Source organism: Neomonachus schauinslandi, chromosome 6, assembly GCF_002201575.2.
Source record: "Neomonachus schauinslandi chromosome 6, ASM220157v2, whole genome shotgun sequence".
Classification (NCBI taxonomy): Eukaryota; Metazoa; Chordata; class Mammalia; order Carnivora; family Phocidae; genus Neomonachus; species Neomonachus schauinslandi.
Window position 1 is genome coordinate 101,648,072 of NC_058408.1, and position 23,803 is coordinate 101,671,874.

Consider the following 23,803-nt stretch of genomic DNA (forward strand, 5'->3'; position numbering starts at 1 on the left):
CAAGCGAGGGAGCAGGGGTTAGGGGTGAGGGGAGGGGCAGAGAGAGAGGGAGAGAGAAAATCCTGAGCAGGCTCCTCACCGAGCATGGAGTCCAATGCAGGAGATCTCGTGACCCTGAGATCATGATCTGAGCCAAAATCAAGAGTCAGACACTTAACCAACTAAGCCACCCAGGGACCCCACTACAGCGATCTTCTAAAGCAAGGATATTGTCATTCCCCTTCTTAAAAACTTTACTTCTGGGTGCCTGGGTGGCTCAGTCATTAGGCGTCTGCCTTCAGCTCAGGTCATGGTCCCAGGGTCCTGGGATCCAGCCCCACATCAGGCTCCCCGCTCGGCGGGAAGCCTGCTTCTCCCTCTCCCACACCCCCGCTTGTGTTCCTGCTCTCACTAACTCACTCTCTCTGTCAAATAAATAAATAAAATCTTTAAAAAAAAAAAAAACTTTACTTTTTATTGCTAACAATTAGCCCAAGTTAATACACAAATTTCTGCAGTCTAGCCACATACCTTTCCAACCACTTCCTATGAACTGTACACTTTATTTAATGGCTTACATAAGTTTATTGGTTTTATTTTTATTTTTTAAAAAAGGTTTTATTTATTTATTTGAGAGAGAGTGAGATGGAGAGAGCAAGCAGGAGCAGGGGGAAAGGCAGAGGGAGAGGGAGAAGCAGACTCCACGCTGAGCAGGGAGCCTGATGTGGGACTCAATCCCAGGACCCGAGGATCACAACATGAGCCGAAGGAAGACACTTAACTGATTGAGCCACCCAGGCACCCCTAGTTTATTTCTGTTTTAAAAGAAGTCTGGAGGAATAGTATCTAAAGGTAGCATGGTGGTGGCATGGTGTTTTCAGGGTCTTAGACTCTTTTCATCTTTTTGCTACACCATGCTAAATCAGCATGTTTTTCTGTAAGTCTTCTTCATGGTCCAAGATGGCTGGTAAGAGTTCCAAACACTTCTCAGGTAGCAGAAAGGAAAGGCAGAAGGGCAAAAGGGCACTCCTTACAGCCAAGCCACTTCTCTTTAAACAACCTTCCTAGCATCCCACAAAACAAGTCTGCTCATATCTCACTAGTTACATTTGACTATAAGGTAATGGAAAATGCAGTCTTTGAGATGAATGTATTGCTCTCCTGAATTAAGTTGGTATGATTTACTAGGAAAGAAGGGGAGAATGGATACTGGGGGGCATCTAGCTTTCTCTGCCACATATGTATATAGTTTTATAAAACTACATATTTGTAATCTTTTTATACTTACCATTTTATTGCGGGCATCTTCCATTTTCTCCCACATTAATTTAATGATCTCATAATGTTCCATTGCATGAATATACCATTATTTAAACAACCAATCCCCAACTGTGTATTTTGGAACAGTTGGGCTAGTTTTCATATTTGGCAATTGTAAACAATTCTATAATATAATTTTTATAGCTAAATCTTGTAGGTCATATACTTGAAGGAAATCCCTACAAAGAAAATCACTGAATGAATGAATCAACAGGTATATTTATTTTAAAGCTTCTAATTCATATTTCTAAAATGTCTTCTAATAAGCTTTTCCCAATAGCCTTGCTGAAAAGTGCCACAAATTTCTCTTTTTTTCCATTAAAAAATACGTAAGATACAAAAAAGTGTGAAGAATAACACAAAATATACATTGGTTAAATCTAGTATTTGGTTAAACAGAGCCATTTTAAAAAATTATTGCTCAGATTTGACTGGCTTTCTCCAAAGTAAATCCTGCCCTTAAGGAATATGCATTTGACAATGATGGAGTTACTGGAAATAAGCATATAACCTCCTGAGGTACCTGAAAGTTGTAATTCTTAATAAATATTCTTAATTTTTTCATTAACTTTTAATTGAGGGAGAGTTGAATATAAAATATTAGTTTCAGGTGTACAACATAATCATTTGACAATTACATACATTACAAAAGGCTCACCACGGTAAGTGTAGTTACTATCTGCCACCAAAGTTATTACAGTATTATTGACTACATTCCCTATGCCATACTTCTCAACTTCATGACTAACTTATTCCATAATTGGCAGTCTGTACCTCTTAATACCTTTTACCTTTTTGGCCAATCCCATTCCCTTGAGCAACCACCAGTTTGTCCTCTGTATTTATGTCTGTTTCTGTTTTGTTTGTTCATTTGTCTTGGTTTTTAGATTCCAAATTTAAGTGAAATCATATGGTATTTGTCTTTTCCTGTCTGGCTTATTTCACTTAGCATTATACCCTCTAGATCCATCCATGTTGTAGCAAATGGCAAGTTTCAGTCTTTTTATGGCTGAGTAATATTCCATTGCGTATATATACTACATCTTCTTTATCCATTCATCTATCTGTGGATACTTAGGTTGCTTCCATATCTTGGCTATTGTAAATAATGCTGTAGTGAACATAGGAGTGCATATATCTTTTCAAATTAATGTTTTCATTTTCTTCAGGTAAATAATGGTGGAATTACTGGGTCATGTAGTATTTTGATTTTTTGAGGAACCTCTGTACTATTTTCCATAGTGGCTGCACCAATTTACATTCCCACCAACAGTGCACAAGGGTTCCCTTTTCTCCACCTCCTTGCCAACACTATTTTTTTTTTTTAAGATTTTATTTATTTGTCAGAGAGAGAGAGCACAAGCAGGGGGAGTGGCAGGCAAAGGGAGAGGGAGAAGCAGGCTCCCCGCCGAGCAGAGAGCCAGCTGCGGAACTCGATCCCAGGACCCTGGGATCATGACCTAAGCCGAAGGCAGACGCTTAACCGACTGAGCCACCCAGGCGTCCCAACACTAGTTATTTCTTGTCTTTTTGATACTAGCTATTCTGACTGGTTATTAGATTTTTTTAAACTTTTCTTATAGCTCTAGCTGTTGCATCTGAAAAGATAGCAAGCAGTATTTAATACTGCATAATACACCTAGGGAGAGTAGGTTTATGATTAGTGTTTATTCTTCCTGTTGTGAGAAATACTAGATATTAAGGCTTAGAGTAGTTCAGAAAGGTGTCAGCAAGACCATGGATTTTGAGCTGAAACTTGTATGACTGAGTTGCTCTAAGAATTGTTGATGTTGTACATAATTAATATTTGCTTTTTCCCCTCCCAGATTTGGCATTAGGGGAAAGAAGTTACATTTTTCATCTTCTTATGCTCATAAAGCATGTTCCATTGCCAAATCCCCTAGCTTGTATTCTATGGAAAGAGAAGAGGAAGACTGTGTAATCTTCTCTGAAGGAATAATAGAGGAATACCTAGCATTTGACCACACTGATATGTGAGTATTATGTCTTTCAAGCTTTTCACTCCCCTCCTATTTTGTTTATTATATCAATATATTTTAGAACTATACTTTAGAAAAAGTATATTGAAAAATATAAAAAATAAAGTATACTGCCAATATTACCTTATAATTAGATTTATGTCACTTGGTTATTTATTTCCTATTACTTCTCAGGTATCCAGAGTTCATATGCTTAGTTGATACAAATTCCTATTGCTTTCACGTACCAGACTTCCTTCTGCACTGAGTGTGGAGCCCTACATGGGTCTTAGTCCCACAACCCTGAGATTATGACCTCATCTGAAACTGAGTTGGATGCTGAACAGACTGAGCCACCCAGGCGCCCCAAGAAAATGGATTTTATTATTATTATTTTAAAGATTTTATTTATTTATTTGAGAGAATGAGATAGATAGTGTGCACAAGAGAGCACGAGCGGGGAGGAGGGGCAGAGGGAGAGGCAAGAGGCAGGCTCCTCATTGAGCAAAGAGCCTGATGAGGGGCTCGATCCCAGGACCCTGGGATCATGACCTGAGCCAAAGGCAGACGCTTAACTGACTGAGCCACCCAGGTGCCCCAAGAAAATGGATTTTAAATAAAGGAAGTAAAATTCAATCTCATTCACAATTAGCAATGCAAATTAAAATTATAATGAGATACTATTTTATCTGTCAGACTGGCAGAGAAAAAAAAAGAAGTTTGATAATTCCTTGAATGGGACAAAAAGGCATATATTTTCCAACACTGGAGATTTTTCCTCTTTAGAGGAAAGTGGGCAGTATCTTTCCAGTTGGAAGCATATACCCTTTTACTCAATAATTCTGTTTATAGGAATTTATCCTACAGATATAATAGCCATGTAGCCAAAGAACTACGTACAAGGATATTAAAGCAGTACTGACTATAAAAACAAAAGGTTGGTTGGTCAGTAACTGGCCAGTTAGATATGCTATGGTATATCCAATGGAATACTTTGCAGCTATTTTTTAAGAGGCATATTGATCTGTATTAATATGGATCAAGGGCCAGTTACATTGCTAAGTAAAAGACCAAGGTGTAGCACAGTGTATAATGTAACTATTTCTCTGGACCAAAGTATAATGTTGGCTTCTGGGAATGGTAACTGCGGGATAGAGATATAAACTTATTTTTCACTACATACATACATTTCCTTCTGTATAATTTGAATTTTTTTCATCATATGAAAGTGTTATCTCCTATAAAAAGAAACATAAATTTAAATACAATTAATACTAATCAGCCTTCTCCCCCACTTAATGCCAGGCCAGCTCTTCCTGGGGAAAGGAGAAGAGGAGAAAGACTTTAGTTGCCCTGTATAAACATCTGAGCATCCTTCTTTCCTGCTTATAGCTTCCCATTTAATTCTTGAGACCTCTGCTACCCTAGGGATAATTTTCAGTGTAGAGGCCTTAAAATATTTCTTCGTAGCTCAAGTGTTCCAGAATTTGCTTTGTTTTACTTATAATACATTCATCATAGTAAGTACGTCTGTCAGTTAGAGTTTTGCCCACCAAATACTGGGGCTATTGGTACTCCCTGACAGAGAAGAGAAGACTTGGCTAGCTGAGATTTTCTGGCCTACAGACAGATACATGGTCTCCAGAAGAGCCTCAGAGTAGCTTCTTATGCTGTTGGGCTTCCCTCCTTTCCCTTTCCAGCCAATTACCAAACGTTTATTTGGATTAGTAAAAATATACTATTTTCCTAATGATTCATTGCCTCAGGTATTTATGTGGCACAGTTATATGCCCATTATTAGATGTTATGTTAATATTAACCTAAATGGTATCCAATTACAACAAAAAGATTATTTCTGTATGCTTGCTTCTGTTACAGGGAAGAGGGGTTTCAAGGAAAGAAATTACAAGCAGCTCCAGAGAAACAGAAATTAGGGTACCCTCCCATTGCTCCATTTTACTGCATGAAAGAGGATGTCCTTGCTCATGTGTTTGACGACGTGTGGAGCAAGGTTCTGAGCTGTATGGAGCAGCTGACACGTAGTCACTGGGAGGGATTGGCTTCTGGTAAGGATCTTTGTGACAACAATATAAAAAAATAATTGTTTATGATTTCCAAAGCCTGCCTAACTAGCTTATCAGATTATATGCTTCATTAGTGTAAAAGATTCATATTTGTATTTCCCACAGACACTAACAGATATTGAGAAAGTTTTGAGAATGAGTGGATGAGTAACAAGGCCCATTCTATGATGACTAGACTGTGTTTTCTTTGAGTATAATTATTTGTGAGAAAAAACATGTGCAAGTGGCAAATACATTTTAAAAACTGCTTTACTTAAGAATAATTGATATACAATAAACCATTCATATTTAAAGTGTATAATTTGGTAAATTCACCTATGTATACAAACATGAAACCACAAATCAGTCAATATAATGAACATATCCATCACCCCCAAAAGTTCATGACCTTTGTAATCCTTCCCTTCTGCCCATGCCTGATCCACCATCTCCAAGTGACAACAAATGTGCTTTCTGTCACTATAGTTTAGTTTTTGTTTTGTAGAGTTTCATATAAATGGAATCATGGTATTTATTTTGTCAGCTTCCTCATTCAGCATGATCATTTTGAGATTCATCCATGTAATTGTGTGTCAGCAATTTATTCCTAGCAAGTATTCCATTGTTTCATAATTTGTTTATCCATTTACCTTTTCATGGACATTTGGATTGTTTTAAGTTTGGCACATGTAAAGCTGGTCTGCACGTTACTGTATTAAAAGCTTTTTGGGGCACCTGGGTGGCTCAGTCGGTTAAGCGTCTGCCTTCGCTGGGATTGAGCCCTACATCGGGCTCCCTGCTCAGCGGGAAAGCCTGCCTCTCCCTCCCCCACTCCCACTGCTTGTGTTCCCTCTCTCGCTGTGTCTCTCTCTGTCAAATAAATAAATAAAATCTAAAAAAAAATTTTTTTAAAGAGTTTTTTGAACATACATTTCCGTTTCTCTTAGGTAAATTTCTAGGAGTGGATTGTCTGATTATATGGTTAAATGTATTCTTAGCTTTTTAAGAATTGTTTTGGTTTTCTGTGTTACACAAAAAAATGTATCACAAACTTAACAGTTTCAAACAACACACATTTATTATCTTACAGATTTTGGGTCAGAAGTCCCAAGAATGGCTTAGCTAGTCCTCTACTTAGGATCTCACAAAGTTGCAATCTAGGTGTTGGCCACAGCTAGGTTCTCATGTAGAGGTTCAACGAGGAAAGGATCTACTTCCCCTTTTGTGTGTTCTTAGGAGCATCTAGTTTCTTGTAGCTGTAGGAGTCACAGCAGCTTTCCTCTTCAAAGCCAGCAAGAAAGACTGAGAGCTAGTCAGCTAGCAAAACAGAAGCTTATATAACATAACACATTCATGGGAGTGACATCTCATCATTTTTACCATCATCTGTTGATCTGAAGCAAGTCACACTCAAAGGGAGCAGATTCCACAAAGGTGTGAACACTAAGAGGTAAGAATCACAGAGGGGCCACCTTAGAGTTTATCCATTACAATCCTTCCACTGGCCCTCAATGACTCATGTGCTCCCGCATGCAAAATATATTCAATTCCCAAGGCTTCCAAGAAACTCATCTTATTATAGCATTGGCTCTGAAGTCCAAAATATTATCATCTAAATCAGGCCCTGGATGTAATACATTAAGTTACTGGGGCACAATTCCTTTCCATCTATAGACCTGTGAAACTAAAGGCTACATACACAGGTATATAAACATCTAACTATATAATCCAGCAATTCCACTCCTAGAGAAAAGTTACCTTACCCCAACACACCCAACATACAATAGTGGGCCAGGGAAAGGATCACAGACATTCCAGATAAGGGGTGTATGTGCAGAAAAGGAAGGTAGAAAAAGGTTCACAGCAATTCTGAAGTCCAGTTGGGAAAATACTGGGAGTTCCAATCCTAGAAATAATCCTCTCAACTCTCTGGTCCAACCTCTGGGCTCTTGGTTTTTGTTGTTGTTTGTTTTAAGATTTTACCTATTTATTTGAGAGAGAGAGCGTGCACGTGAGAGAGCATGAGAGCGGGGTGAGGGCAGAGGGAGAAGCAGACTCCCCACCAAGCAGGGAGCCTGACGTGTGACTCAATCCCAGGACTCCGGGATCATGACCCAAGCCAAAGGCAGACATTTAACTGACTGAGCCACTCAGGCACCCTGGGCTCTTGGTTTTACCCTCTAAGTCATCCTTCCTTTTTCATAAAAGGTAGCACATGTGGGCAGCTAAGTAGTTTTACCAGAATGCCTCTTGCCAGTAGAATTTTGAGGGTCCGACAGCCTTCTTTCATTAAACTCTTTTGTCATCTAGAGATACAGAATTTTCAAAATCATCAAGTATTGATTTCTTTATATTTAATAATTTTTTCTTTACTTTCTCTTCCTCGTCTCGTGTTTTATTATAAGTAGCAAGAAAAAAATCACACTTTGGAAATCTCCTTAGCTACATAACCAGAATCATCACTTAAAAGTCCTGCTTTCCACTTGACCACAGAAGACCATTTCACTAAGCTTTCTTCCACTAGATAACAAGCACCTCCTTTCTTCCAGTTTCTAATAACATGCTCCTTATTTCCTTCTAAACCCTCCCCTACAGCATCCTCCAAATCCAGATTTCTACAAAGTCTGTTCAAGATAATTTTTGCTTTCTGTATCATACTTCTCAAAATTCTTCTAGCCTCTATCAATGAATCATCGGAAATGAAATTAAGGGAACAATTCATTTATAATAGCATCAAAAAGAATAAAATACTTAGGATTAAACTTAACCAAGAAACTGTAAGACTTTACAGTGAAAACTACAAAACATTATTGTAAGAAAATAGAGAAGACCTAAAGAATTGGAAGTCATCCTATGTTTATGGATTGGAAGACTTAATATTGTTAAGATGGCAATACTCCCCAAATAGATTTACAGGTTGAGTGAATTCCAAAATAATACTAAAAAAGAACAAAATATGAGACTTCACACTTCCTGATTTTAAAACTTGATACAAAGCTACATTAACTAAAACAGTGTGGTACCAGCATAAGTGATATATATATAGATCAATAGGATCAAGAGTCCAGAAATAAACCCACACATCTATGGCCAATTGATTTTCAACAAGGGTGCCAAGACCACCACCGGATGGGAGAAGAATAGTCCCTTCAACAAACGGTGCTTAAACAACTGGACAGCCACATGGAAAAGACTGAATTTGGAATCTTATTTCACAACACATATAAAATATCAACTCAAAATGGATCACAAACATACATTTAAGAACTAAAACTATAAAACTCTTAGAGGAAAGCATAGGAGTAAATCTTAATGAGCTTGGATTTGGCAGTGGATTCTTAGATATGACACCAAGACCATAAATAACAACAGAAAAATCGGTAAGCTGGATTTTATCAAAATTAAAAAAAACTTTGTATCAAAGGATATTATAAAAAAAGTGAAAAGACAACCTACAGAATTAGAGAATATAAGTGCAAATCATACACCTGATAAGAATCTAGCATCCACAATATATAAAGTACAATTAAACAACAAAGGGACAAACAACCCAATTTAAAAATGGGCAAACAACTTGAATAGATATTTCTCCAAAGATTACACATGGCCAATAAGCATATGAAAAGATGATCAACATCATATTCTTTTGGGAAATATAAACCAAAACCAAAATCACAATGAAATACCACTTCATACCCACTAGAATGGCTATGAAAAAAAAAAAAAAAGACAATAAGAAGTATTGGTAAGGGTGTGGAGAAATTGGAACGTCATACATTGCTGGTGGGAAGGCAAAGTGGCGCAGCCATTGTGTAAAGTTTGGTAGTTCCTCAAAAAGTTAAACATAAAATTACCCTATGACCCAGCAATTCCATTCAAAGGTATATAGCCAAGAGAACTGAAACCATATCCACACAAAAGCCTGTGCATGAATGTTCACAACAGCATTATTTGTAATGGTCAAAAAGTAGAATCAGGGGCGCCTGGGTGGCTCAGTTGGTTAAGCTACTGCCTTCGGCTCAGGTCATGATCCTGGAGTCCCGGGATCAAGTCCCGCATCGGGCTCCCTGCTCGGTAGGGAGTCTGCTTCTCCCTCTGACCCTCCCCCCTCTCATGCTGTCTCTCACTCTCTCTCTCTCAAATAAATAAATAAAATCTTAAAAAAAAAAAAAGTAGAATCAGGGGCGCCTGGCTGGCTCTGTTGGTGGAGCATGTGACCCTTGATCTCAATGTTGTGAGTTGAAGCCCCACACTGGGTATAGACATTACTTAAAAATAAAATATTAAAAAAAAGTAGAAACCAAAATGTCCGTCAACTCTGAATGGAGAAACATGATTTGGTATATCCAACTGTTATGGACTGAATAGTGTCCTCCTCAGAATTTATATGTTGAACCCTTAATCTCCAAAGTGACTGTTTGGAAATGGGACCTTTAGGGAGGTTAAATGAAGTCCTAAGGGTGGGGCCCTAATCCTATAGAGTTGGTATCCTTATAAAAAGAGGAAGAGACATCAGAGCTCCCTGTCTGTGTATGCACAGAAAAGAGGTCATGCAAGGACACAGTTGCCTACAAACCATATAGCACCTTGATCTTGGACTTCTAGCCTCCAGGACTGTAAGAAAATAAATTTCTGTTATTTAAGCCATCCAGTCTGTGGTATTTTGTTATAGCAGGTTAAGTAACTAATATACCATGCAATGTAATATTATTTGTTCATAAAATAAAGTAATCCTGCATGTTTCAGCATGGATGAACCTTGAAAATATTATGCTAAGTGAAAGAAGCCAGACACAAAGAGCCATATATTGTATGATTTCATTCGGATGAAATGTCCAGAACAGTCACATCCATAGAGAAAGAAGGTAGTTTAGTGGTTGCCAAGGGATAGAGGAAGAAGGGAATTGAGAGGTATGTGGTATCTCTTTGGAGTGATAGATATTTTCTGAAATTAGATAGTGGTGCTTGTTGCACAAAATTGTGAATATACTAAAAACTAATTGTATACTGTAAAATGCTTAAAAATGGTGAATTTTATGTTATATGAATTTTCTCTCATTAAAAACATTTTTTAAAACTTTCATCCTTATGTGAATGTGAGTCTATTGATGGTTAATTCTTTTTTTATAGATATGAAAAAAATTTTATTTCAATTTATTTATTTATTCTAAAAACAAAAGCAAAAAAAAAAAAGGTTCACCCATTTCTCCAATTCCCCACCCCCTGCCTCTAGCAACCACCTATCTTTTATCTATGAGCTTTGTTTTATTTGTTTTTAGATTTCACCTACAAGAAAGATCATACAGTAATTTTCTCTGATTTACTTCACTTAGCATAATGCCCTCAAGGTCACAAATGGAACGATTTCATTCTTTTTTATGACTGAAGAATATTCCACTGTATATATACACCATGATTTTTTTTAACCATTCATCTACTGATGGACCTAAGGTTGTTTCCATATCTTGGCCGTTGTAAATAAATGCTGCAGTGAACATGGAGGTACATATGTCTTTTCAAGTTAGTTTTCATTTTCTTCAGATAAATACTGAGGTAGAATTGCTGGATCATGTGGCAGCTCTATTTTTAATTTTTTAAAAACACTTTATTTTTTTTAAGATTTTATTTATTTATTTGAGAGAGAGAGAGAGAGAGAGAAAGCACAAGCAGAGGGAGGGGGAAGGGGCAAAGGGAGAAGCAGGCTCCCCACTGAGCAGGGAGCCCAATGCAGGGCTTGATCCCAGGACCCTGGCATCATGACCTGAGCTGAAGGCAGACGCTTAACTGACTGAGCCACCCAGGTGCCCCTATTTTTAATTTTTTTTTAAAGATTTTATTTGTTTATTAGAAAGAGAGAGCGAGCATTGAGCTGGGAGGAGAGGGAGAAGCAGGTTCCCCTTGAGCAAGGAGCCCGATGCCGAACTCGATCCCAGCACCCTGGGATCGTGACCTGAGCTGAAGACGGACGCTTTACCTACTAAGCCACCCAGGCACCCCTATATTTTTAATTTTTGAGGAACATCCATACTTTTTCCCATAGTGGCTACAGCGATTTACATTTCCATGAACAGTGCACAAGGGTTCCCTTTCTCCACCTCCTTGCCAACCCTTGTTATTTCTAGACTTTTTTTTTTAGACTTTTTGATAATAGTCATTCTGACTGGTATGAGGTGATACTTCATTGTGATTTTGATTTGCATTTCCCTGATGATTAATGATATAGAGTGTCTTTTTGTGTACTTGTTGGCTATTTGTATTTCCTCTTTGGGAAAATGTCTATTCAGATCTTCTGCCCATTTTTAAATTGGATTTTTTTGGCTATGTATCTATTTTCATATATTTTGGACATTAGCCCCTTATCAGACAGATGATTTGCAAATATTTTCTCCCATTCAATAGGTTTTCATTTTGTTGATTTTTCCTTTTGCTATGCAGAAGCTTTTTAGTTTGATGTTTTATTTTGCTTTCCTTTGTTTTGCTTTTGGCATCAGATTCAAAAAATTATGGCCAAGACCTATGTCAAGAAGCTTAATTACCTCATATTTTTTTTGTAGGAGTTTTGTGGTTTCAGGTCTTATGTTCAAGTGTTTAACCTATTTTAAATTGGCTTTTGTGTATGGTCTAAGATACTGGTCCAATTTATTGAAGAGACTGTCCTCCCCGCCTTGTATGTATGTTGTAAATTAACTGAACATACATGCATGGATTTATTTCTAAGTTCTCTATTCTGTTCTGTTGGTCCATGTGTCTATTTCCATGCCAATACCATACTGTTCTAATAGCTATGTATATGCTATATGCTGTAGCTATGTTTGAAATATGGGAGCAAGATGCCTCTAGCTTTGTCCTTTCTCAAGATTGCTTTGGCTATTTGGGGTCTTTATGGTTTCATGCAAATTTTAGGACTGTTTGTCCTATTTCTGTGAAAAAATACATTAGAAATTTGATAGGGATCACACTGAATCTATTTTGGGGGGGTAAGATGGACTTTTTTTTTTAAGATTTTTTATTTATTCATTTGAGACACAGAGATACAGAGAGAGAGAGAGAGAATATGAGCAGGGAGAGAAACGGGGGGGGAGAAGCAGGCCCCCCACTAAGCAGGGAGCCTGACGTGGGGCTTGATCCCAGGACCCTGGGATCATGACCTGAGCCGAAGGCAGACACTTAACCATCTGAGCCACCCAGGCGCCCCTAGTATGGACATTTTAAAAGTATTAATTCTTCAAATCTATGAGCACAGGATATCTTTCCATTTATTTGTGTCTTCTTCAGTTTCTTTCATTAATGTCATTATACAGGTCTCACTATACAGGTCTTTTACCTCCTTGGTTAAATCTATTCCTAGGTATTTTATTCTTTTTGATGCAAATATAAGTGGAATTTTTTTCTTAATTTCTCTTTCTGATAGTCCATTATTAGTGTATAAAATGCAATGATCCTTGTGTATTGATTTTGTATCCTACAACTTTACCAAATTCATTTATTAGTTCTAACAGGTTTTGATAGGATCTTTAGGATTTCTATATGTCATCTGCAAATACAGTTTTATTTCTTCTTTCCCAATTTGGATGCCTTTTATTTCTTTTTCTTGCCTAACTGCTTTGGGTAGGACTTCCAATACTATGTTGAATACAGGTGGTGAAAGTGGACATCCTTGTCTTGTTTCTGATCTTAGAGGAAGCTTTCAGCTTTTCACTGTTGAGCATGTTGTTCTTTGTGGGCTTGTCATATATATACTTTATTATGTTGAGGTACATTCTCTCTACCCACTTTTGTTGAAAGTGTTGAATTTTGTCAAATGCTTTTTCTGCATCTAGGGATTATCGTATGATATTTAGTCTTCATTTTATTTTATTTTATTTTATTTTTAAAGATTTTATTTATTTATTTGACAGAGAGACACAGCGAGAGAGGGAATACCAGCAGGGGGAGGGGGAGAAAGGGAAGCAGGCTCCCTGCCGAGCAGGGAGCCCGATGCGGGACTCGATCCCGGGACTCCAGGATCATGACCTGAGCCAAAGGCAGTCGCTTAACCAACTGAGCCACCCAGGTGCCCCTAGTCTTCATTTTATTAATGTAGTGTATCATACTGGCTGATTGGTGGATGTTGAACCATCCTTGCATTCCTGGATTAATAACACTTAATCATGATGTATTATCCTCTTATTTTTTAATTTATTTTCTGATGTATTATCCTTTTACTGTATTGTTGACTTTGGTGTGCTAATAATTTGTTGAGGATTTTTGCATCTATGTTCATCAGGGATATTGGCCTGTACTTTTCTTGTGGTATCCTTGGTTTTGGTATCAGAGTAATGCTGGCCTCATAAAAAAAAAAAAAGTTTAGAAGAGCTCTTTCCTCTTCTGTTTTTTGGAAGAGTATGAATTTGTATTAATTCTTCTTTGAATGTTTGTTATAATTGACCAGTGAAGCCATCTGGTCCTGAATTTTTGTTTGTTGGTAACTTTTTTTTACTCATTCAGTCTCCTTCACTAGTAACTGGTGTGTTCAGATTTTCTGTTTCATCATGAGTCAGTCTTAGTAGGTTGCATGTTTTTTGAAATTTATCCATTTCTACTAGGTTATCCAATTTGTTGGCATATTCATAATATTCTCTTATAATTGTTTGTATTTCTGTGGTATTGGTTGTTATTTCTCCTTTCTCATTTGTGATTTTATTTGGGTCCTTTCTCTTTTCTTCTTGATACATTTAGCTAGAGGTGTATCAATTTTATTAATTTTTTCAAAGAACGACCTCCTGGTTTTATTGATCTGTTCTATTGGGTTTTTTTTTTTTTTTAGTTTCTATGTCACTTATCTCTCTGCTCTAATCTTTATTATTTAGTAGCATGTTATTTAACCTCCATGTATTCGTGGTCCTTCCAGAGTCTTTCTTCTGGTTGACTTGTTTCATAATGTTGTGGTCAGAAAAGGTACATGGTATGACTTCAAGCTTCTTATATTTGTTGATGCCTGTTTTGTAGCCTAATACTTGTTCTATTCTGGAGAATGTTCCATGTGCACTTTAAAAAATGTGTATTCTGCTGTTTAAGGAGGGAATGTTTTGAATATATCTGTTAAGTCCATCTGGTCCAGTGTGTCATTCAAAACCATTGTTTCCTTCTTGATTTTCTGTTTAGATGATCTGACCATTGACATGTTAAAGTTCCATACTATTGTTGTATTATTGATTAGTTCCTTTATGTTTGTAATTGTTTTATGTATTTAGGTGCTCCAATGCTGGATGCATAAATATTTATAATTGTTAGATCTTCTTGTTGTATTGCCCGCTTTATTATATAGTGCTCTTGTCTCTTGTTACGGTCTTTGTTTTAAAGTCTAGTTTGCCCAATATAAGTATTGTTACTCCAGCTGTCTCTTGAAACCCATTTGCATGATAAATGTTTTTCCATTCCCTCATTTTCAATCTGCAGGTGTCTTTATGGTCTAAAATTAGTATCTTGTAGGCAGTGTATAGATGAGTCTTGTTTTTTTATCCAATGACACCCTGTGTCTTTTGATTGGAGTGTTTAGTCCATTTACATTCAAGGTAATTAATAGTTATGTATTTATTGCCATTTTATTACTTGTTTTGTGATCGTTTCTGGAGCTTTTCTCTGATCCTTTCTTGTCTATCTCTCTTTCCTGTTTTGCTGATTTTCCTTAGTGATATATTTGGATTTTTTTCTCTTCATTCTTTGTATGTTTATTAGTGGTTTTTGATATATGGTTACCATCAGGTTTGTATATAACCTTTTCTATGTAACAGTCTATATTAAGCTGATGATCATTTAAATTTGAACCCATTCTTTTTCTCCTCTCCTCCCCACATTTTAGATATATGTTATTATATTTTATATCCTTTTTGTGAGTTTCTTGACTGATTTTACAGAAATATTCATTTTTGCTGCTTTCTGTTTTTCCTGCCTTTATACTGTCACCTTTGGTCTCTCCTTTCCACTCACAGAGTCCCCTTTAATATTTCTTACAGGGCTGTTTTAGTTTAGGTCACAAACTCCTTCAGTTTTTGCCTGGGAAACTCTGTCTCTCCTCTATTCTGAATGACAGCTTTGCTGAATAGAGTATTCTTGGCTGCAGATGTTTTCCATTCAGCCCTCTGAATATATCATGCGAATTTCTTCTGGCTTGCCAAGTTTCTGTTGAAAAATTTGCTAGCCTTGTGGGTTTTCCCTTGTAATTTAATGGTTTCTTTTGTTTTTCTGCTTTTAAGAATTTTTTATCACTATATTTTGCAAATTTAAATACAATATGTCTTGGTATGGGTGTGCTTTTGATGATTTTGATGAGAGTTCTCTGCGCCTCCTGGATCTGGATGCCTGTTTCTTTCCCCAGATTAGGGAGGTTTTGTCTTCCTCTTTTGGGGCTCCTATAATACAAACATTATTACATTTGATAGAGTTCCTGAATTCCCTAAGTCTATTCTCATTATGCATAATTCTCTCTTTTGTGTAACTTCATTGCTTTCCATTATTTTGTCCTCTAGGTCATTAATTTGTTCTTCTGCTTCTTCCAGCCTGCTGTTCATTGCATCAAATGTGTTCCTGATCTCACTTATTGCACTCTTCATCTCTGTATGATTTTTTAACTCTTTTACTCTATGGTAAGAGTTTCACTGATGTCTTCCATTCTTTTCTCAAGTCCAGTGAATATCCTTATGACTGTTGCTTTAAATTCTCCATCAGGCATGTTACTTATATCTGTTTTGCTTAGATCTCTGGCCATGACCTCATCTTGTTCTTTCATTTGGGATAAATTCCTGTCTTCTCATTCCGTCTAAGTCTCTGCCTGCTTCTGTGTATCAGAAAAGCCAATTATGTCTCCTGTTTCTGAAAGTAATGGCCTTATGAAGACGTCATGTAGTCCCCAGAGCCTGGTGCTTCAGGGAGTGTCTCCAGTGTGTGCTGCATATGCTGTACTGTTGTGTTCTGGCTGCTGTATCCTTCCAGGTAGTCATCTGCAGAGGCTCTCCTTTCCTGCTGTGGGCAATGTTTGGTCCCTGGCCTGAATGTGGTGACTTTTAACTAGGTATGCCCTGGTCTGCTTGTGAAATGAGACCAGTCACTACTTCCACTGGAACTGAGGCCCTGCAAAACTATCTGATTGAGAGATGTGGTGTGGGGAGGGGTTTGGCTGGTCTTCTGGGGAAGGGCCTGCTACACTGGGATGAAGTTAGCATGACTGAGAGGGGCAGCTCCATTGGAGCACAAGGATACAGGGCTTAGTGTAAGCAAGTTAGGTAGCCACTGTCTGCACTGTGCTGCTTCCTGCAGGTGGCTCTGTGTTTATGCTGGGGGAGGGGTGGGTAGTGGGGGAAAAAATGGCACTGGCCAGCTCCTTTATTCTCAGAGAGATGTCTCTGTGAATATTGCCTCAGGGACACACTCCAAGAAGAGCAAATAATCTCCCCATTCTCTGCCCTATGTTTTCTTCAATTGCTACTTCCACACTGTATGCCCCCAGGTTCTTTGCCTGTCTTCTCTCCAAGAGCAGCACAGTACCCAGTACCCTCTGGGCTCTATCCCGCTAAGCCTGCTGACCTTTAAAATTCCAAGCCTTAAGCCCCACTGGTTGCAAGATCTCATGAAATTTAGCCTCTCTCATTTTCCAACCCAGTGGCTATGGGGCAATATTCTTGTGCATTCCCCTATGTAAAAGCTTCTCTCTCTCACCCTTCTCCACATCCATGGCTCCCTCCCATCTACAGAGCTGTGATCCATTTCTCCCCTAAATCACATCTCCACACCTCCTACCTTCTTTGATATGACCACTTTTCTCCCTTTAGTTGTAGAGTTTGTTTGGTTAGTCTTCATGTCAATTTCTGGAATATTTAGGATGCTTTGATAGTTATCCAGTTGTATTCAAGGGATAAGGTGAGCCTGGGGTCCTCCTACTCCACCACCATCTTCCTATCTCTACAGATTTCTTGACTAATTTTAGGACAATGTGCCAGAGAAGCAGAGATGTGTGTCAACTTTCTCTGGGAACAGAAGTACTTTCGGGCACTATTACCCTTTCCCTCACCCAGCATAGATAGCCAGACACCTGTGGGAGGCAGTTCTGACACCTCCATCTATCTTGTTGGTACTACTTGCTCTGCCCCAGCATTGCCCTGCAGTCTCACCCCACCCAACCTGACCAAACTGGCAGTCACCTCCAAAAGCAGCTCCTATCTCATCACACCTGGCAGTCAGGCCTGGCTAGGAACAACTCACCTACAAAACAATGCCTGCCCTGGTGTGTGGGGAAGCTAACCCCACACACCAGTATGCTGACAGTAGTAATGCTGACAATAGCTGCTGATGGGTCTCTCAGCTAGCCACTCCAGGAGCAAGCTCTGCCCAATATTGCACCTGCAGCAGTCACAGTGGGTCATTGCAGACAGCAGGGCTGAGGGCTAGTCCTGCTCACCATTGAGCCTACAGTGACTCAGTCAGGCCTCTCAGTGAGCTGCTCAAGAGGCAAACACTGCCCACCAGTGTGCCCACAGTAGCCTTGGCTCAAGCACAACAGGAAGGTGCAGGCAGCTCACACAGGGGACAACCCTGCAGCACCTGGTTCTGATGACCAGGGTGGATTGCACTACAGAATGCCTTCTACATAAGGCAACTACTTTCAAAACCAGGCCTACCTAATACATAGAAACAAATACAGAGTCAGAAAAAATCAGGAGACCAAAGAATGAGTTCTAAACTTTTTTTTTTAAAGATTTTATTTATTTGACAGAGAGAGAGATAGCAAGCAGGAACACAAGGCAGGGGGAGTGGGAGACGGAGAAGCAGGCTTCCCGCTGAGCAGGGAGCCCGACATGGAGCTTGATCCCAGGACCCCGGGATCACGACCTGAACTGAAGACAGACGCTTAATGACTGAGCCACCCAGGTGCCCCCAAGGAATGAGTTCTAAATGAAGTACCAAGACAAAACAACAGAGAAAGAGCTACATGAAATGGAGATAAGCAATCTACCTGATAAAGAGTTCAAAGATACTCACCGGACTTGAGAGAAGAATGGGGGATACAAAGGGATAGAAAATATAAAAAAAGAACCAGTCAGACCAAAAAATACAGTAACTGAAGTGAAAAATACACTGGGGTGGGGGGTGCCTGGGTGGCTCAGTCAGTTAAACATCTGACTCCTGATTTCCGCTCAGGTCATGATCTCAGAGTTGTGGGATCGAGCCCTACATAGGGCTCTGTGCTGGGCAGAGAGTCTGCTTAAGATTCTCTCTCTCCCACTCCCTCTAAAAAAAAAAAAATACACTACAGGGAATCAACAGCTGATTAGAGAATTTAGAAAAATGTTTCAGCAATCTGGAAGACAAGGTGATGAAAAGCAACCAAACTGAAACAGCAAAAAGAAAATGAATTTTAAAAGAGGATAGGTTAAGGTACCTCTGTGATAATGCTAAGTGTAATAACATTCACATTGTAGGGGTCCCAGAAGAAGAGAGAAAATTTATTTGAAGAAATAGTAGCTGAAAACTTCCCTAACCTTGAGAAGGAAACAGACATTCAGGCCCAGGAATCACAGAGAACCTCACACATGATGAACCCAAGGAAGTCCACACCAAGACATATAATAATTAAAATGACAAAAATTTTAAAAAGACAGAGAATCTTAAAAGCAGCAAGAGAAAAGGAAACTATTACGTACAAGGAAAACCCCATAAGGCTATCAGCTGATTTTTCAGCAGAAATTTTGCAAGTCAGAAGAATGTGGCATAATATATTCAAAGTGCTGAAATGTAAAACCTACAACCAAGAACACATTACTCAGCAAAGTTACAATCTGGCATTGAAAGAGATATAAAGAATTTCCCAAACAAAAGTTAAAGGAGTTATCACTACTAAACTGGCCCTACAAAGAATGTTAAAGGAAATTTAAGTAGAAACAAAAAGGCCATAACTAGAAGTAAGAAAATTTTGAAAGGAAAAAAAACTTACTGTTAAAAGCAAACATACAGTAATGGTAGTAATCAATCACTTATAAAGCTATAGGAAGGTTAAAACACAAAAGTAGTAACAGGTATTATATCGACAAAAATTAGTCAAGATACACAAAATAAAAATATGTAAAATATGATATCATATACATAAAACATAGAGTAAAAATCAAGGGCTTTTAGAATGTGTTCAAACTTAAGCAACCATCAACTTAATATAGACTACTGTATATACATAGCGTGTTATATATGAACCTCATAGTAACCACACTGAAAACCTTTGACCGATCCACACACAAAAAAGAGAAAGGAATCCAAAAATAACAATAATGGAAGTCATCAAACCACAACGGAAGAGATCAATAAAAGAAGAAAGGAGGGCGCCTGGGTGGCTCAGATGGTTGAGCGTCTGCCTTCGGCTCAGGTCATGATCCCAGAGTCCTGGGATGGAGTCCCGCATCGGGCTCTCTGCTCCTTGGGAGCCTGCTTCTCCCTCTGCCTCTCTCTCTCTCTGTCTCTCATGAATAAATAAATAAAAATCTTTAAAAAAAATAAAAAATAAAAAAATAAAAGAAGAAAGGAATAGGGAATAATGCAAAAATAACCAGAGAATAGTTAACAAAATGACAGTAAGTACATACCTATTGATAATTACTTTAAATGTGAATGTACTAAATGCTCCAATCAAAAGAAATTGGGTGAGTGAATAAAAAAAAAAACAAGACCTATCTCTATGCTGCCTAAAAGAAACTCACTTTAGATGTAAGGACACACAGAGAGTAAATTGAAGGGCTGAAAAAAGATATTTCATTCAAATGGAAACCAAAAGAAAGCTGGACTAGTAATACTTATATCAGACAAAATAGACTTTGAAATAGAGACTGTAATAAGAGACAAAGAGAAGCATTACATAATAAAGGGATCAATCCAACAAGAGACTATAACAATTGTAAATATCTATGCATCTAATATAGAAGCACCTAAATATATAAAGCAAATATTAACAAACATAAAGGGACAAATCGACAGTAATACAATTAATAGCAGGGGACTTTAACACCCATGCATATTATGGATCGATCATTCAGACAGCAGATCAATAAGGAAACTGGCTTTGAATGATACATTACACAAGATGGAGTTAACAGATATATACAGAACCTTCCATCCAAAAAGTGGCAGAATACACATAGAACAAGTACACATGGAACATTCTCCAGGATGAATCACATGTTGGCCACAAAACAAGTCTCTATAAATTTAATATTTAAATCATATCAGGGGCACCTGGGTGGCTCAGTCGGTTAAGTGTCTGACTCTTGATTTTGGCTCAGGTCATGATCTCAGGGTCTTGGGATCAAGCCCCGCATCAGGCTCCCTGCTCTGCGGGAGTCTGCTTTTCTCCCTCTGCCCTGCCCCCACCTCACGCTCACTCCCTCCTTCTCTCACTCTCTAAAATAAACAAATATTTAAATCATATCAAGTATCTTTTCCAACCACAATGGAATGAAATGAGAAATCAATTACAAGAAAAAAACTAGAAGAAATACAAACAGATGGAGGATAACAACATACTACCGAACAGCCAATGGGTTAATGAAAAAATTGAAGAGGAAATCAAAAAATACCTGGAGACAATTGAAAATGGAAACAGGACAGTTCAAAATCTTTGGGACATAGCAAGGGCAATTCTAAGAAGGAAGGTTATAGCAATACAGGGCTACCCCAAAAAACAAGAAAAATCTTACTCTAAATTTATATATAAAGGAACTAGGAATAGTAGAACAAGGCCCAGAGCTAGCAGAAGGAAGGAAATAATAAAGATCAGGGTGGAAATAAATGAAAGAGAGACTAAAAAATCATTAGAAAAGATCACTGAAACCAAGAGCTATTTCTTTGAAAAAATAAAATTGATACACCTTTAGCCAGACACATCAAGAAAAAAAAGAGGACTCAAATAAAATCAGAAATGAAAGAACTTATAAACTACGTCAGAGAAATATAAGGCTTATAAGAGACTACCAAAAATTATATACCAACAAATTGGACAATCTACAAGAAATGGGTAAATTTCTGTGAGCATACAATTCTCTAAGACTGAGTCAGGAAGAAACAGAAAATCTGAACAGATCAATTACTAGTAATAAAATTTTGAATTGGTAATCAAAAAACTCCCAAGATGGGGCACCTGAGTGACTCAGTCGGCTAAGCGTCCGACTCTTGATTTCAGCTCAGGTCATGATCTCAGGATTGTGAAATCAAGCCTCGCATCAGGCTCCATGCTCAGGGGGGAGTCTGCTTGAGGATTCTCTCTCTCTCTCTCTCCCCCTGCCCCTCCCCCCCCACTTGTGCTCTCTCCCTAAATCTTAAAAAACAAAAAACTCCCAAGAAAAGTCCCAGACATGATGCTTCACAGGTGAATTCTAGCTAACATTTAAAGACAAGTTAAAACCTATCCCTATCAGGACGCCTAAGTGGCTCAGTCAGTTGAGCATCTGACTCTTGATTTTGGCTCAGGTCATGATCTCAGGGTCATCGGATTAAGCCCCACATCAAGCTCTGAACTGGGCATGGAGCCTGCTTGGGATTCTCTCTCTCCTTTCTCCCTCTCTCCCCTGCTGCTCGCTCATTCTCTCTCGCTCAAAAAAAAAAAAAAATTATCCCCCTCAAACTATCCTGAAAAATAGAAGAGGAAGTAATCCTCAAGTTCATTCTATGAGATCAGCATTATCCTGATACCAAAACAAGACAAAGACACTAAAAAAAAAATAAGATTACAGACCAATCTTCAATAAAATATTAGCAAACAGAAGTTAAAATTACATTAAAAGAGGGGTGCCTGGGTGGCTCAGTTGGGTAAGCATCCGACTCTTGATTTCAGCTCAGGTCATGGTCTCAGGGTCGTGAGATCAAGCCCTGTGCTGGGCTCCACGCTCAGGGGGGAATCTGCTTGAGATTCTCCCCCTCTCTCTCTGCCCCTCCCCCAGCTTTTACTCCTTCTCTCTCAAATAAATAAATAAATCTTTAAGAAAATACATTAAAAGAATCATTCACCAAAATCAAGTGGGACTTATTCCAGTGATGCAAGAATGGTTCAACACCCACAAATCAATGTGGATTTTGATAAAACGAAGGATAAAAATCACATGATCATCTCAATAGATACAGAAAAACCATTTAACAAAATCCAACATCCAGTCATAATAAGAATTCTCAATAAAATGGGTGGGGTAGAAACATACATCAACAAAATAAAGACCTGGGGTGCCTGGGTGGCTCAGTCATTAAGCATCTGTCTTTGGCTCAGGTCATGATCCCAGGGTCCTGGGATCAAGCCCTGCATCAGGCTCCCTGCTCGGCAGGAAGCTTGCTTCTCCCTCTCCCACTCCCCCTGCTTGTGTTCCTGCTCTTGCTATCTTTCTCCTTCTGTCAAATAAATAAATCTTTAAAAAATATATATATATATAAAAACAAAATAAAGACCATATATGTCAAACTCACAGATAACATCATACTCAATGGTGAAAATATAAAAGCCTTCCCTCTAAGATCAAAAACAAGACAAGGATGTCCACTATCACCACTTTTATTTAACATAGTACTGGAAGTCCTAGCCACAGCAATCAGACAAGGGTAAAAAAGGCATCCAGATTGGAAAGGAAGAAGGAAAACTTATATTTGCATATAACATACATTAAAAAAAAAACAAAAACCTAAAGACTCCAGCAAAAACCTGTTAGAATAAATGAATTCAGTAAAGTTGCAAGATACAAAATCAATATACAGAAATCTGTTACATTTCTTTTTTTTTTTTTAACATTTATTTATTTATTTATTTATTTATTTGACAGAGAGAGACACAGTGAGAGAGGGAACACAAGCAGGGGGAGTGGGAGAGGGAGAAGCAGGCTTCCCCCGAAGCAGGGAGCCCGATGCAGGGCTTGATCCCAGGACCCTGGGATCAAGACCTGAGCTGAAGGCAGACGCTTAATGACTGAGCCACCCAGGCACCCCAAATCTGTTACATTTCTATACACTAATAACAAAACAGCAGAATGAGGAATTAGGAAAACAATCTCATTTACATAAAAAAATGACATAGGAATAAATTTAATGATGGAGCTGAAAGACTTGTATTCTGAAAAGTATGACATTAATGAAAGAAATTGAAGATGACACACATAAATGGAAAGATATACCATGCTCATGGATTGGAAGAATTAATTTTGTTAAAACATCCGTATTATGCAAAGTAATCTTCAGATTCAATGCAATCCCTATTAAAAAAACTAATAGCATTATTCATAGAACTAGAATGAAAAATTCTAAAATTTGTATGGAACCACAGAAAGTCCTGAATACCCCCAAACAATCCTGAGAAAGAAGAACAAAGTTGGAGGTATCACAATCCCAGAATTCAAACTACACTATAAAGCTACACTAATCAAAACAGCATAGTACTGTCACAAAAAGAGACACATAGATCAATGAAACAGAA

General features: G+C 38.2%; 1 protein-coding gene across 1 annotated transcript in view; it reads left to right on the forward strand.

Annotated features, from left to right (window-relative positions):
- Window positions 1-23,803, forward strand: part of FAM149B1 (family with sequence similarity 149 member B1) — a 79,994-nt gene that overhangs the window by 38,302 nt on the left and 17,889 nt on the right. The window contains exons 6-7 of the mRNA XM_021699929.1: window positions 3,126-3,293; window positions 5,157-5,344. Coding sequence (XP_021555604.1) covers window positions 3,126-3,293; window positions 5,157-5,344 — 356 coding nt within the window. The remainder of the gene's footprint in view (window positions 1-3,125; window positions 3,294-5,156; window positions 5,345-23,803) is intronic.